At 38.0% G+C, this 13,754-nt stretch overlaps 1 protein-coding gene and 1 long non-coding RNA gene across 6 annotated transcripts in view; one reads left to right on the forward strand and one right to left on the reverse strand.

Annotated features, from left to right (window-relative positions):
- Positions 1–13,754, forward strand: part of LOC117567629 (G protein alpha o subunit) — a 37,575-nt gene that overhangs the window by 2,138 nt on the left and 21,683 nt on the right. For 2 of the 3 annotated variants that reach the window (XM_034247723.2, XM_034247724.2), the window contains exons 3-4: positions 12,616–12,800; positions 12,867–13,027. In XM_034247723.2, coding sequence (XP_034103614.1) covers positions 12,616–12,800; positions 12,867–13,027 — 346 coding nt within the window. Of the gene's footprint in view, positions 1–6,084; positions 6,215–7,836; positions 8,214–12,615; positions 12,801–12,866; positions 13,028–13,754 lie in introns of those variants that run through there. The other variant, XM_034247726.2, reaches the window with a different exon arrangement.
- On the reverse strand, positions 8,491–9,242 carry LOC127565616 (uncharacterized). 3 transcript variants are annotated; one of them, XR_007954951.1, is made up of 3 exons: positions 8,865–9,242; positions 8,624–8,804; positions 8,491–8,568 (listed from the first exon to the last, which is right to left on the reverse strand). It is a non-coding gene; the product is annotated as an uncharacterized LOC127565616 (long non-coding RNA). The 3 variants fall into 3 exon arrangements; XR_007954950.1 differs by having other exon boundaries at positions 8,491–8,571; positions 8,628–8,804; positions 8,865–9,237; XR_007954949.1 differs by having other exon boundaries at positions 8,491–8,571; positions 8,865–9,235.

Below are 13,754 nucleotides of genomic sequence, written 5' to 3' on the forward strand. Positions count from 1 at the left end.
TATTCTAAACAAACGTTGATAGAGCAATTGCATTTTGGTAGCACAGTGGAATGCAACTTCATTTGTATGTGATTTTGATAAGGCAAGACAATAAAATTATTTACTCTAGCTTCTTATCATGCAAACTAAGACATAAAATAATTCTACTTGTTATGCGACTCCTCAGGTGATAAAAAGTAAAGCTCAAGTACATTTTTTTTTTGTTAAAATACCTTGGCTCAAGGTTGTCGATGCATCATCCATGGGGAAGTTTATTCTTAGCGTGTGCCCAACAACAACAATAAAAAAAAAGCCACCAAAAAAAATGAATAATATAGTATTATAACAATTGGGTCAACGACGAGGTGGTTGCATGTCATCGTTCTTTAGAGTGCTTGTGCTCATTTTTATTTCGTTGATTGCGAGGCTAACGTCACATTAGATATGCAACCTGAAGACAGCTCGACAAATCGACAATTTTCTCAAGGGTTGTCAGACCACGGTGCAAGAGCAGCAACTGTTGCAACTGTTGCAGTGGCTGCTGCTGCTGCTGCCTGCAATTCAAGTGTAAACAACTATGCAACAGACGCCGTGAGAGGATGCAACCAGTCTCCGACTCTCAAGTGCCACCTACACCTCTTCTGCTGCACCTCCTCCTCCTCCGCCTCCATCTCCATCGCTTCGTCTTGTGGCGCGCCTGCATCCGCCAAACAGCACTTGACATTCAAGCGTTTGCACGTGCGCCTCCAACCCCAAAAGCAACTGAGGCACCAAGTTGAGGCACGGGCCAACTTCTAAACGGACAACTTACTCGGTTGACAGTTAAGCACTTAAGCTGCCACTGACTTTGGCATTGGGTATCGCCAGTTAATCTCATTTACCTCAATTTTAACCACACATAATAAGTTAAAAAAAAAACCACAATACTCTTTGCTCAACTTTGCAATACCTGCAAAGCATTCAAATTCGATATTTAATAAGTTAGAAAGCTACGACTATGAGATAAAAATATACCAAATAAAATTAAATATACCAAACGACATACATGGTATACCGATAAACTACATTCAAAATATACCATAGAGATAAAGAGAGAGAGGTAGCGGGTATTATAAGTTTATAGTTTATGCGATCGCCATCAAATTATTTGAATTCGTTCCGCATGTGATTATTCAAATGCATTCCAAAATGTTATTCTCCAATTGCAAACTTATTGGGTGTAGCATTTTGTAATTTTCACAAGTGTTTAGTTTATGCAATCGTTATTTTCAGAATTTATTCTGTCGATTTTTATTATTATGTATACCAAAATTCCAGTCTCTAATAATATGATTTTTTTTGGGTATCCGAATTTTAAATAAAAACTAGAATATAATTGCAACTCTAACTCAACACTCGAGAGTTTAGTATTTGTGATTTAAAGAAGAAAGAAACATTTCTTTTAATTTCTTCTTCGCAAATTTATTAGACCTCTTTGCATTATGAGTATTAATTAGATAAACGAACTTCACATCCTAAATGAAGCTCCAAGATGAGGCATCTGCTGCTGTCTGAGCTAAGATTGAACAGGAATTATTTCCTCTTAAAATTGTTTTGCTTATGCCTATATTTCGATTAAAGTTTGCATTCTATGAGCAGTAAAAGTCAACTTCGATACAAGTCAAATTTAACAAGACTGTCTAATAAAGTGCCTCAGATAATTTAGTCTATGTGGTAACTGCTGCTCTTCACTTCTTCACTTCATCGCTTTGACTTTGTGTACAGAGTGCTATAATCACTACAGGTAACAAGCCAATTGCAATGTGGTTCAATGTGGGGCAATGTGGTTCATGTTATATACCCTTGTTGCTGTTCTTGTTGTTGTTGTGCACTGCACTTTGGTCTCTCGGACCAGAGACGAATGGGGAAATGCGGGGCCGGAAGCATCAAATGGCGGCAGGAAGCCGACCAACAAACAATGAACGACAACAGGCGACAAACACTGAGAACAGAGGACGTTATTTTGCAACAGTTGCCAGTTGCCAGTTGCCATATATGAGGAGCCATGGGAGCAGATGGGGGCGTGGCATTTTGTACACAAATGGTCCGCCTTCTGCTCCTGCTCCGGTTTGTGCTCCGGAAGCTTTAACACTTTAGCATAATTTTGCAGCCAAAAGAGGCTATCGAGGAAACATTTGCTGCTTGTGTTTTATGGCAAAGTGAAGCAGGCGATTTATAGACAATGCTCAAAGCCAAAGTTTGCATGAGACGCCTACCAAATTGATGTAATAAATTCTCATTTTCATTCCCCTCATAGTCATGTTTATAAAATGCATCTGATATCGCACTCTAAGTGTCTGTTGTGAACGTGCTGAAAGTGCGGATTGAGATGCATCGCTAAATGCGAATAGAAAACTATAAATCAGAGCTATTAAAAGTAGCTTAAAAAATGTAAAGAAAATAATTAAATTCCATTTGTATGAATATGAAATAGAATTAATATGTTGAAAAGTGAATACTAACATATTTGATTGTATTTGAAATATTGTAAATTTAAGAATGTTTGATCTTGATTCGAAATTTTGCTTTCTGGTTTTCGTTTTGATATTTTTTCATTCTTAATATATGAATATATTCCTCAATTTATAATGATTTGTATTCTAAAAGAATATTTTACAAAAAACCAATCTAGAATAACCCCAAAATTATTAAGACATTATCTTCAGTGTTCAAATTTTTCAAATTGAAATCAAGATTTTTGTTACTGATTTTCAAACATTTTCTCCCAGTGTATGTATGAAAAAGAGTAGTTATTTAAAGCTAAAGCTGCTGTTTAAATTTGCAGTTAATATTTTCTAAAAATATTCGCCTTAATTTCAAATGAAACTCAGTGAATTGAGTTGTGTTGCAATTATCAAATATTTATGCAGATTTGTCGAGCGTATACAAAAATATTCAAATTAAGTTTTTTTTGCAGTTCTGAGAAATGGTCACAAAATAGACTTAATAGCGCCATGAAAATTGATTTTCTAGCTAAAAAATATTTACTCAACTGGAAAAACGCAAAAGAATGCTTTGCACTCAGCTATAGCTCGGGTAGAGCAATGACTTGGATTGCTTCACCCCTTTGGCTCTGCCTAGTTTATGCAAATATACGTGCTTCGTTAAATAAACTATATAAAAATATGGCAAATTCACGACACAAATCGAATTTAATTGACTCGAGTAAAATGTCGCCGAGAAGTGCCAAAGGGCTCTGGCCCCCAGTCATGCCACAAACAAGAGAACAACAGAGAGAGCTGGAGAGGGGGGGAGGGAGACAGAGTGAATCTCTCAGCGACAAGTGCAGCACAAGTGCCTGCAGCTCCCCCTCAGCCCCCTTTCGTACCTCTCTTCAGTGACTGTCATTGAAAAGAGTTTGCGTGATAATAAAAAAAATACAGCACACAAAAAAAAGCAACTAAAAGCAGTCAATTTGTTTGTCGTTGTCGTTTGGCTGCGGTTACTGTTGCTCTGCTTAGATCCCCTCTAAGCTCCCCCTCGCCACCTCTCTCTGCCCCCCTTCCCCTCTTGGGGTGGCTGCCTAACTGTGGCCTAACCCAATTCATTCAATAATTTCATTTGCTCGCGCATTGTTTTCACTTTTTTTTTGCACTGGCGACTCGCAAATGATAATTCAATTGAATTTGTTGTTCTATGTGGCATCTATCCTCCACTTCCCCTTCTCCCTTTTCCTCCCACACTTAGTAGCTTTAGCATTAAACCAGGGCAGTTGTTTTGGCACGCCATTTGCCCGTTTGCTGCCGTGAAATGCAATTACCTTTCAGTTTCTGACATCGACGCCAATTATCGCCACATTTAACTGCCCCAACAGTCCGACCACATAGCTTACCTGCCACACAGTTAATCGAGAGGGGGGAAGGAGGGGAGGAGCAAAGCTAGTTCTTGGAAATGTCTGACTATCAGTTACCATTGTACAAATTATAATTTCCAAGTGCAGTTCATAAATTAATTACCAAGGAAATTCTAATTAAAGCACTAATTGAAGGCTAAACAAACTCACTAACTCAATATCCATTTACCGAGAGCGTGGATTGAATTTATAAAGCATTCTATTGTTCGGGGAGGGGGTGGAGAAAATGCCAGAGATTGTGTGTGGAAATGCTTAGTGCATTTTCCACAGTAATTAAGCAAATGTCAGCTATAGATTGCGAGTGCGATAAATGAAAATTCTATAAGTGATTAAATTGAAATTGAACTGCAAGATTGTGAAATAAAATGTCCATTAGATTTTAGTATTTTGAGAGTTTCACAGATACATTGAGTTTTATTTGAACTCGAATTTGCTCTTTTAATTCTAATCAACAATTCCTTAACTGAGAACTTTATTCCACAAAGTATTTTATGAGTTTTTATCAAAATATTATAATCGAAATAGATTTTCTTTTACTTCTTTTACTTCACAATTTGTTAGTTGATCGCAAAATGAATAGTCCTATACTTTAACTCTATAACCTATTTGTATACATACATAAAATGGATGTTTGCCAATATATGGATATAAGAATTAATTAATAAAATTTCTATAAAATGTTTATAATAGAAATTTAAATAAATATTCTATTGGTATAGATCACATTTTATTTAATGATTATTCATTCAATAGAATTAATGTATTATTTATATTTTAAATCTGTAATGCAATTTAGTATCTTCTCTTATGTCATTGCATTTTTACTTGTTATTTATTCTTGAACCTATTATTCGATTCTCAACTCTTCTTAAGATAATACACAGACTTTCACCAGCTGAGCTTGATTGATTTCCATATGAAAAACCCTTGAATAACAAGTAATAAATTGCCATTTACTCGACTCGCAAACGATGCAAAAGTCGTTTTTCATAATGAAGTCGAACGTATGTTGAGCATTTCGCTAATGTAATCGATTGCAGCTTTGATTGCTTGACGGCACTTGGCTTTTTATGAGCTCTGCAATAAGATTAATTGCTCCTAAGCATTGTTGTTGTTCCGTGCTCTGTGTGCTCATTGTTCGATGATTTGGAATCGAAACCTGTGCATTGATTTTGGGCAAGACAAAACTCGAGAGCGATATGCCTCTAATTGAGAGTTGACGCCTCGTTGAGAGCCAGAAAGCTTTCGGTCAATTAACTGCTGCTGCTGCTCTGCTCTGTTCTGTTGTCCAGCTGAGCATTCAATCAAACAAGCGGCAATACAATGACGACAACTGAACACTATCTCGCTCCTATCAAAGCAGTTCCATCAATTGGCCTCCATTTCGCTTTTTTATGGAATCCGCCGGCGGCGTCGACGGCGACAGCAGCAGCAGAGATGATGATGATGGTGATGGTGATGGCAGTCAAGTTGCTTTCCGCTTCGTTCTGTCCAGCATGCGACCCGTATTTTCAACTTGTCAACGCTCTCGTCATTTGGCAAAAAGGTCAGCGTGACGGGTCTCGTTGCCTGGCTATGGCTTTGGCTTTGGATTTGGCTTTGGACATGACTTAGACTAATGCGTTTTGGCTTAGTTGTAGCTGAATGGAGTGAGGGACTCGTGTTTAAATAGCAAAGCTATTTAGAACTGCCTTAAAAACACTTGTTTGTCCCCTCGCTCTCTTTCTCTCTCTTTCTCTCTCTTGCTCTCTGTGTGGCGTGGGCAACTCGTTACTTTGGTTTGTCCTTGCTATTGTCACACTCGTTACTTCGAGCTACTCGTTGACTTCATCTCGCTGCTTTAACTGGACCAATTGCAGCGCGCTCTCGCAGCTTTTGTGCTTTTTTGTTTTCGAACATTCCAGCTTGTTGGACACCCACAAGCTTTTCGTTAAGGCGCATGCGTTCGCTCGTTATTTCTCTCGCTCTCTCTCTCTCTCCACTCGTTTGTAAAGCTTTGGCGGCCATTCAGTAATGTGTGTGTATTATGCTTTGCCTGCGACTTCAGGCGAGTGTGGAGAGTGCGAGTGTGAGAGTATGAGGAGTGGGAAATGGAGAGTGAGTGAGAGTGAGAGATTGAGGCAGTTTAGGGCGGCTCCAGGCTGTCAGTTTGCCAGTCCAGCGAGAGTCCAGTTGAGCTCCAGCCAACTCAGTCAGTTGGTTAGTTTAAGAGCAAAGCGAATCGTCGTCTAACAAATTCACAACGCACGCGAATTTCCCGAAACACAATCTGAATCGACAAAAAGGCAGCTAGAAAAAGCTTCTAGCCTAATGCAAAAATTATACAAATCGTGCGCCTACAACGTAAAAAATTTCAACACACAAAAAAAAAACAACATGAATTGCACAAAAAATACAACAAAAAATCATTTTTGAAAATCAAAAATAAAAACAATTGAGTATTTGAGTGCGCGCACGTTGACAAACAGTCCAGAAATCAGGCGAAGAGGCGCGACAAGTGCTCGATAATTTGCTTGATAATTGCGATGAAATTGAAAAAGTGGAAAATTAAGCAAAAAATTGTTTGTAGCAAAGCATTTTCCGAAAATTCATATTGAAGCGTATGAATCATGTTATTGTGCTTAACGCTGCTGGAAAGCGTGCAACAACAATAAACAACGAACGAACAAAAGCGAAGAAAATTCACAGTTTTTCGCATTAACAAAATAAAATTGGAAAAACGTTGAAACGTCGAAAAATAACAACTAAAAGAACAACAACGAAGTGCGAGTACGAGTGCGATTTCGATTTCGATTGCGATTGCTGTTTGCTTTGCGTCAGAATAAGCAACCCCCTCTCACTCTCTCTATCTCTCTCCCTCTCACTTCCCTGCTCTCCCTCTCTTTCGCTCTTCCCCTGTGTGCATTTGTGTGCGAGTGTGTGTGAATGTGTTTATGGCCACTTGTAAGACCAACAGCAGCAACGTTAGCCAGAATATAAAAACTCTTGGCCTGTCCAATGGCAATTGCAAATAATGCCACGGCTATTCATTTGAATGCCAATATTATTTATGAGTGCTAATAAACGCATATCGAATATATACCATACATGTACATACCTACATATACATATTTACGTATATATTTATCTATACGTTAAACGTATATATATTGTAGGCGCATATTCGATATGCATTAATCGACTGTGAAATAGAACATTCAATGTGGTTCTGCTTGTATATCTTATTGATTTTTTTGTTTTCTATTTCACTTCGCTTCATTTTCTTTTTTTTTTTTTTTTTGTGTTGTACTTCTTTTTGTTTTGTCACACGCTGCGTATGCGTGTTGTCTATACATGCATGTGCGTGTGCGTATGCATGAATGTGTATGTGTGTGTGTGTGTGTCTATCAAGGCTCTAGTTGCAAGCACACACAGAGAATAATATGATGTACACAACCCCCAATCAGCCCATCCCTCTGGCAACTTCACACCTTTCCCATGGCGCGCTCTTTTCCTCAATCAAGCCCAAAATCTTGTATATGCGCTAATTGTATTATTTTCTATTACAACTTTTTCTCGCTATTCATTCTTTCACTTTTGGGCTAGGAGTCAAAAAGCACAGAGCAAAGCTTTCCATACGAAAACTTTCAATTTACGCTCTCGCGAGAGCGGAACCCCAAACCCACGCTCTCTTTCTCTCTCTCCCGTTCTCACGCTCTCAGCCAAGCAGCTGTTGGTTTGGTGGAAGAAGAAGGGGCAAAAAGCGCACGAAGCGCGAATGATTCGTTTTGGGGTTTCTGTTCGGGATTTCCTTCGTTCATTTCGTGCAGCATCCGCGTGGGCAACGATTGTGTTGTCCTGGCAAAATCATCGCACTGGATCTGGTTGCTGTTTGTCAACAAATGCGCATAAATTCAATTGTTTTACGGTTATGTCATTTGCTGACAAGTGTACAAATCTCTCGCTCTCTCTCTCTTATCCGGCAGTGTTATAGCATAAAGTGTACAACAACTAAATTGTAAACAAAAAAGATAAAGAAAAACTAAACAAAAGTAAAAGAGCCAAAAATAAAAGCCAAGACGACGCAACGAAACGAATACGTCAAAAGACAAAGTTTTGGAGCAGCAAATTTGATTTGTTGTTACGTTAATTTTGGTTGAACTTCTGCCCCCGCACGTATTCGGCCATTCAGTTGGCCGATATCAAACGACCTTCAAAACGTTTTGCGTCGAGGCAATACGCACCATGGGCTGCGCACAGTCTGCCGAGGAGCGAGCCGCAGCCGCCCGGAGTCGCCTGATCGAGCGTAATCTCAAAGAGGATGGCATACAGGCGGCCAAGGAGATAAAGCTGCTCCTACTGGGTGAGTCGTCAGTCGAGTAGTAGTAGGGACAGAACAGAAAACCGGAGGGAAGGACTCTCTCCTTGTTTAATACCCAGTTAATACCCATTAATATCGTGTCCTCATCGTGGTGGCGGTGGCGGTGGCGGTGTAATTACCATAGCATACTTAGCGCCGGGGCCAAGTGGCATTAACGAGCTGTCAAAAGCCTGTCTCCTAATGCTGACTCGACGTATGAGTAATCTAACCAACAAAAAAGCTTACAAATAATAAAAATAAAACTCATTTGTGCTGGCTGGTGATTCTTTTCTCTTTTATTTTGGGGGAGTCTGCTTTGCATCGCCAGCAGCACATCAAATTTTTGGTTGGGCTTTCGCTGCTGTATGTAAATGCCATAAATTTAATAATCACAATAACATTCATTCATATACATACGAGTGTACAAATACATGGCCAATGAATGTATTCAGACTCAGACTACGCTGGCAAAAGTTCAAGGTCAATCAACGGGTGGGTGTCGAGACTCTTTCTACCCTTTCGTTCACTATATTTATACATATATACGTACTATATGTATGTTTATGATGTGCACCGGTAATAGTTAAGGGCAAACTGCAATTCCATTACCAACTGCGAGCATTATGGTAATAATATATTACTTTAGCTACTTACCTCGAAAATCTATTGGCTTTCTTCTGCTTTCTATTAGTGCTGTCATTTGTCTATTATTGAATATTCGGATTGCACTCGAAGATAGAACAACAAAGTTGCGACAAACCTTGAGAGACTTTCATGACTTGTTTATAGTTTGGTGACACACAGAAAGTTTGGAAGGTCGATATGCAAATAAACATTATAATAAAGTAGTTCTGTCTATTGGATTTGTCTAGTTTCAAGTCAAACTTTTGAAACAACACTAAATGCTGTCTCTTCTTTTGTAACTTATGTTAAATATAAAAGTCAACTATTAAAAGTTTCAGCAAAGATGTAGAATTTAAGCTGAAACAATGTTGTATATTCGTTTTAGATACGAGAAATGTATTTATGTTGATCACATAGCTTCTAGAATAAAAGAATAATATGTTATAATATGAAAATACTTGATTATTACTGCTGAGTAATGAATTTGAATTACTACGGCAACTTATTAGGAACTTTGAATTTTCATTGCATCTTTAAATGTTTTATTTTGAGAGTGCACTTAATTAGCTACTAGAAGCCTTATAATTGTGTTAGATTAGATTTCTAGCTGATAGTCCTAATGTGAATTTCAATGCTATGACATTACATTCGTTCTCCATTATAAACTTTTTAATTTATGTGATGAATACTGCGAATTCCTGTAAACAAATTTAGCTTTATACTTTTATTTAATTTTATAATTTATTTACATTATCGGAAATGAATCTAGAAATATTTGTGTTTCTAAATTGCAAAACAAACAATAATCAACAATGATTACAAAAGTAAGCAATTACATAAAGTTAGTTTTAAATTATTATTAAATATTTTCAATTTTTATGAGAAAGCTCATCAAACTCAAAAGTAGAATACAATTTTATTTTCTTTTACACTTTTTGAAAATTATATTTTTATTAAAAATCATATGTATAGATTGCATAAAGATAAATTATACCGAATTATCTCAAAGACTAAGGCAGAATGGAGTTTAATAAAGTTGAATTTTAGATTTGGAAGTAATATTTGTATTGAAGTGTCTATAAGTCGTCCCTACCCATTTATCTGCTTTCTGCACAGGGCATCAGCTCAGTCGAATTGCAAAGTTACCTTTACCATTTTAGCTTTTAATGGTGTCAATATTCCCAGTTAAATGAGTAATATTCATAATTTGAAGACTTCACACTCTGCAGCTGCATGGAAGTGTATGAATATGTGTGGGAGCGAGTGTTTATGAGTGTGTGTCTTTGTGTGTGTGTGTGTGTTTCATTTCCCCCCATAATTTCATTTGGAGGTGCCTGCATTTTTGGCGCTGCTGCTGTTGCTGTTGCTGATGTTTACATTTTTCGTATTTCATTTAATTTCCTCTCGCAAATATCAGCGTCAGGCTTTTCGGAACGGGGCAAAAGATTTAATTTCTGACAGTTTTTCAGAGTGTGTATGTGTGTTAAATTCTGATGAGTGTGTGTGTATGTGCTTGCGCTGGAAAAAATGTTTATTTAAAATAAGTTTTGAGAGTGAAACACACGCAGAACAAAAAAAGATGAGCGGAGAAAGGCAAAACTCATAATAATAATCAAAAACTAAACTTTTACTCGTCGTTCGTCGCTCTCCTTGCAAGTGGACTTTCTCTCTCCCTCTCTCTCTTTCGTTGGAAATGTTGCCTTCTCGCTTCGACTATTTATGCAATTTACGTAGGCATTAAATTTAAGCACTCGCCTTCAATTCTACACAAACAACTCATTAATTTCACGTGCCGTCAGCCATAAACAACGCCGTCAACGCCTTCGATCCAAGCACATACACATCTTGTCGAACTGTTCCAATTTCCTCAACTCACTGCGATTTGATTGTTTGATTAAAAGGCTTTTTTCTTTCTTTCACTCGCTGTGCACTCTCTTTTTTCTCTACACTTATTATTTATAATCAAATATTCTCTCAGTAATTACATTCCGAGCACGTTGAACTCTCTTACTTTTTGTTGTCTGTGTTTTGCTTTTTTTCTCACACGGAGTAACAAAAAAGAAAAAAGCCAAACAATTTCATGGAAGGGCAGACATTGTTAATTTATGGACATGTAAACGAGGCGCAACACGTTAAGTTAAGTGAGCGACCCTTTCATATATGCTCTAAATATAGATTGAACTTAATGGGGCCCAAAGCGCATTCCAACAAAATGTTCTTTGACTGTCATAAATAGAAGGGGCGGGAGATGGCAAACTTTCCCATTGGGGCTTTTTTTCCAGTGCTATTATACCCGGTACACATAAAACAACAGGGTATTATAATCCACAAATATGTGTAGCAGATCAAAGAAAGCATCAAAGCATCTCTCAGTCTATGAGCGCATAAAAAGATCAATGAAAACAGCAAAGAGGATATTGCATATCCGGCTATCCGTCTGTCTGTCTGTCCGCCCTCATTCTTTTAAACTATTCAAACTACGGACCCCGAAATTGGCAAAGATTAGTCTCCCATTAATAAAGTTTGTAATAGAATTCTGAAATCATAAAAAAAACGAATGCGATTATACAAATTTAGAATCACTTAAATCGCTTTCAGATTCTCCACCAGTATCTCAAAGTCGAGCACACTCTTCTCTAGCTCTCGGACTTGGTTGTTTTCTGTGTGTATGTGTGTTGTATGTGTGTTGTGGATTGATATGAGATTAATTTTTGTGTTGTCATTAATTTTATTACTTTGTGTGCCGTGGGAGGGAATTGTAACACACAAGGGCAGAGTCAGAATCATTCAATTTACCTAGAAATGTAAATATTATACATACTACATATATACAACAACATTCCTCGTAGTTTTACTGCACCTTAATTGCACAAAGTGTGTTTCGGGGAACTTCTTCCAATTAGAGTCGGAAATAGATACTGTTTAAAGCTGCGCTAAAGCTCAACACAAGCTCCTAATCAAGGATAATGTAAATGTGCGCTTGAAAAACAATTTTGCTGCGCAGATTTTCAACAAGTGCAGGCAACAAAAAAGCCCCACTCAATTATCGGGAAAAACTATGAAAGGTGCCTATGATGGGGGGAAAAACTGCAAGCTCATGCAGCTAAAATTAGACGTAAAATGCAGACATGAAATTGCCACTCAAAGAGGAGGGAAAAGAAAGGGGATGGAAGGGTGCATAAGCCAGGCTAACGAAAGTGCTTGATGGATGTATTTGGTCAACGTTTTCTGTTTATTCTGCTAGTGTTTTTTTTTTTTTTTTTTTGTGTTAGAGAGCAGCAAAGTTGACCAAAACGTTGGCTTAACAATTAATCCTTTGTTTTTGTGAACACTGTGAATGTGGAATGGCTCAAGGGCCAAGTCCAAGCGAGGAGCATAAGATGATTGCTCAATGCTCATCATGATCATAATCATGATAATAATGATAATGCTGCTGATGTCGTCGTTGTGTCTGTTTGTGTGTGCTAAAGGCCATTAAGCTCTACTTGTATAATACAAAGCGCACACATTTAGCTCGACGACGACGACGACGAACTATGCACTTGTAATCTCTGTGTATAAATATTTATAACCCTCCCCCCTTTGGGTTTGTGTGTGCGTCTTGCGTCACTGCACATAATCAGACGCCTTCTGTATTTTTTTGCACTTTGCATCTTCTGTGTGTGTTGCTGTTGCCTTAAGCAGTTTCAGTTTCAGTTGCAGTTGCAGTTGCAAGCATATTTTGAATTCTCTCTAACTCAATGTGTTTTGGTTTCTTTCTCTTTCTGTTTCTGTTTTGCAGGCGCCGGTGAATCGGGCAAAAGCACAATAGTCAAACAAATGAAAATCATTCACGAGAGCGGGTTCACTGCGGAGGACTTTAAACAATATCGACCGGTTGTCTACAGCAACACAATACAATCATTAGTTGCCATACTGCGAGCCATGCCAAATCTTAGTATTCAGTATAGCAATAACGAACGGGAGGTAAGTCAACTAACCCAACTACAACTCTTATCAAATTATATATATATTATCATCATTCTCTTGTAGAGCGATGCAAAAATGGTATTCGATGTGTGCCAGCGAATGCATGACACCGAACCCTTCTCAGAGGAGCTGCTGGCCGCCATGAAACGCCTTTGGCTCGATGCCGGCGTTCAGGAATGCTTCTCGCGCAGCAACGAATATCAATTGAATGATTCCGCTAAATAGTGAGTAGCGCCATGAATAATTTATGAATCTTTTTTGACCGACCCACCCGCTCCCTACAAATAATCTGCCAGCAAATTTGCCGTTTGCGACAATTGACCAACCAAGCTGAGAATTATGTTCCTTTCAGGCAGCTTTATGCTCTTTGAAGGAGCAACATTTAGCTGTTATACTTTCGTGAATGTTTTTGGGTTTCTTTTTAGTGAATTTTATATATTTTTTGATAAGGGTTTCTTTTCTGAAGTTTCCTTGTCTCATACTTTCCTTTATGCTTATGCCCTTGGGAATGTGAGTTTCTTTGTTCAAGTCTTTAAGTCTTAGCACCCAATCTTAGACTTTGTTTGCTCGGTATTAAAGCTACTTGTTATTCTCTTTGAACAAAATTCGTATTCATTGCAGTCTTTGTTAAATAAATCGTAAAAATTCGCTTCTTCTTTAAGCCCTTTGCATAACTGCAGTCTGTCTACTGCGTAACTTTCGCAAACGTTCCACCCGCAATTGAGTGACAGCCTTCATATATATTTATATTCATATCTTATCGCTCACAATGCCGACGACATTCATGCTGCCCTTGAACTTAATTTAGTTTGTCGGACGCTGCATCTCAATGAGAGCAAAGCAGAGAGTTGCAATTAATCTTAAAGATACAAAAAAGAAGCTTTATTATCTTTAGCCTTCATACCATTGGACATAATCACAATGAATAATCGTTGTCAAACATGTCCATTT

Source organism: Drosophila albomicans, chromosome 3 (genome assembly GCF_009650485.2).
Source record: "Drosophila albomicans strain 15112-1751.03 chromosome 3, ASM965048v2, whole genome shotgun sequence".
Lineage (NCBI taxonomy): Eukaryota > Metazoa > Arthropoda > Insecta > Diptera > Drosophilidae > Drosophila > Drosophila albomicans.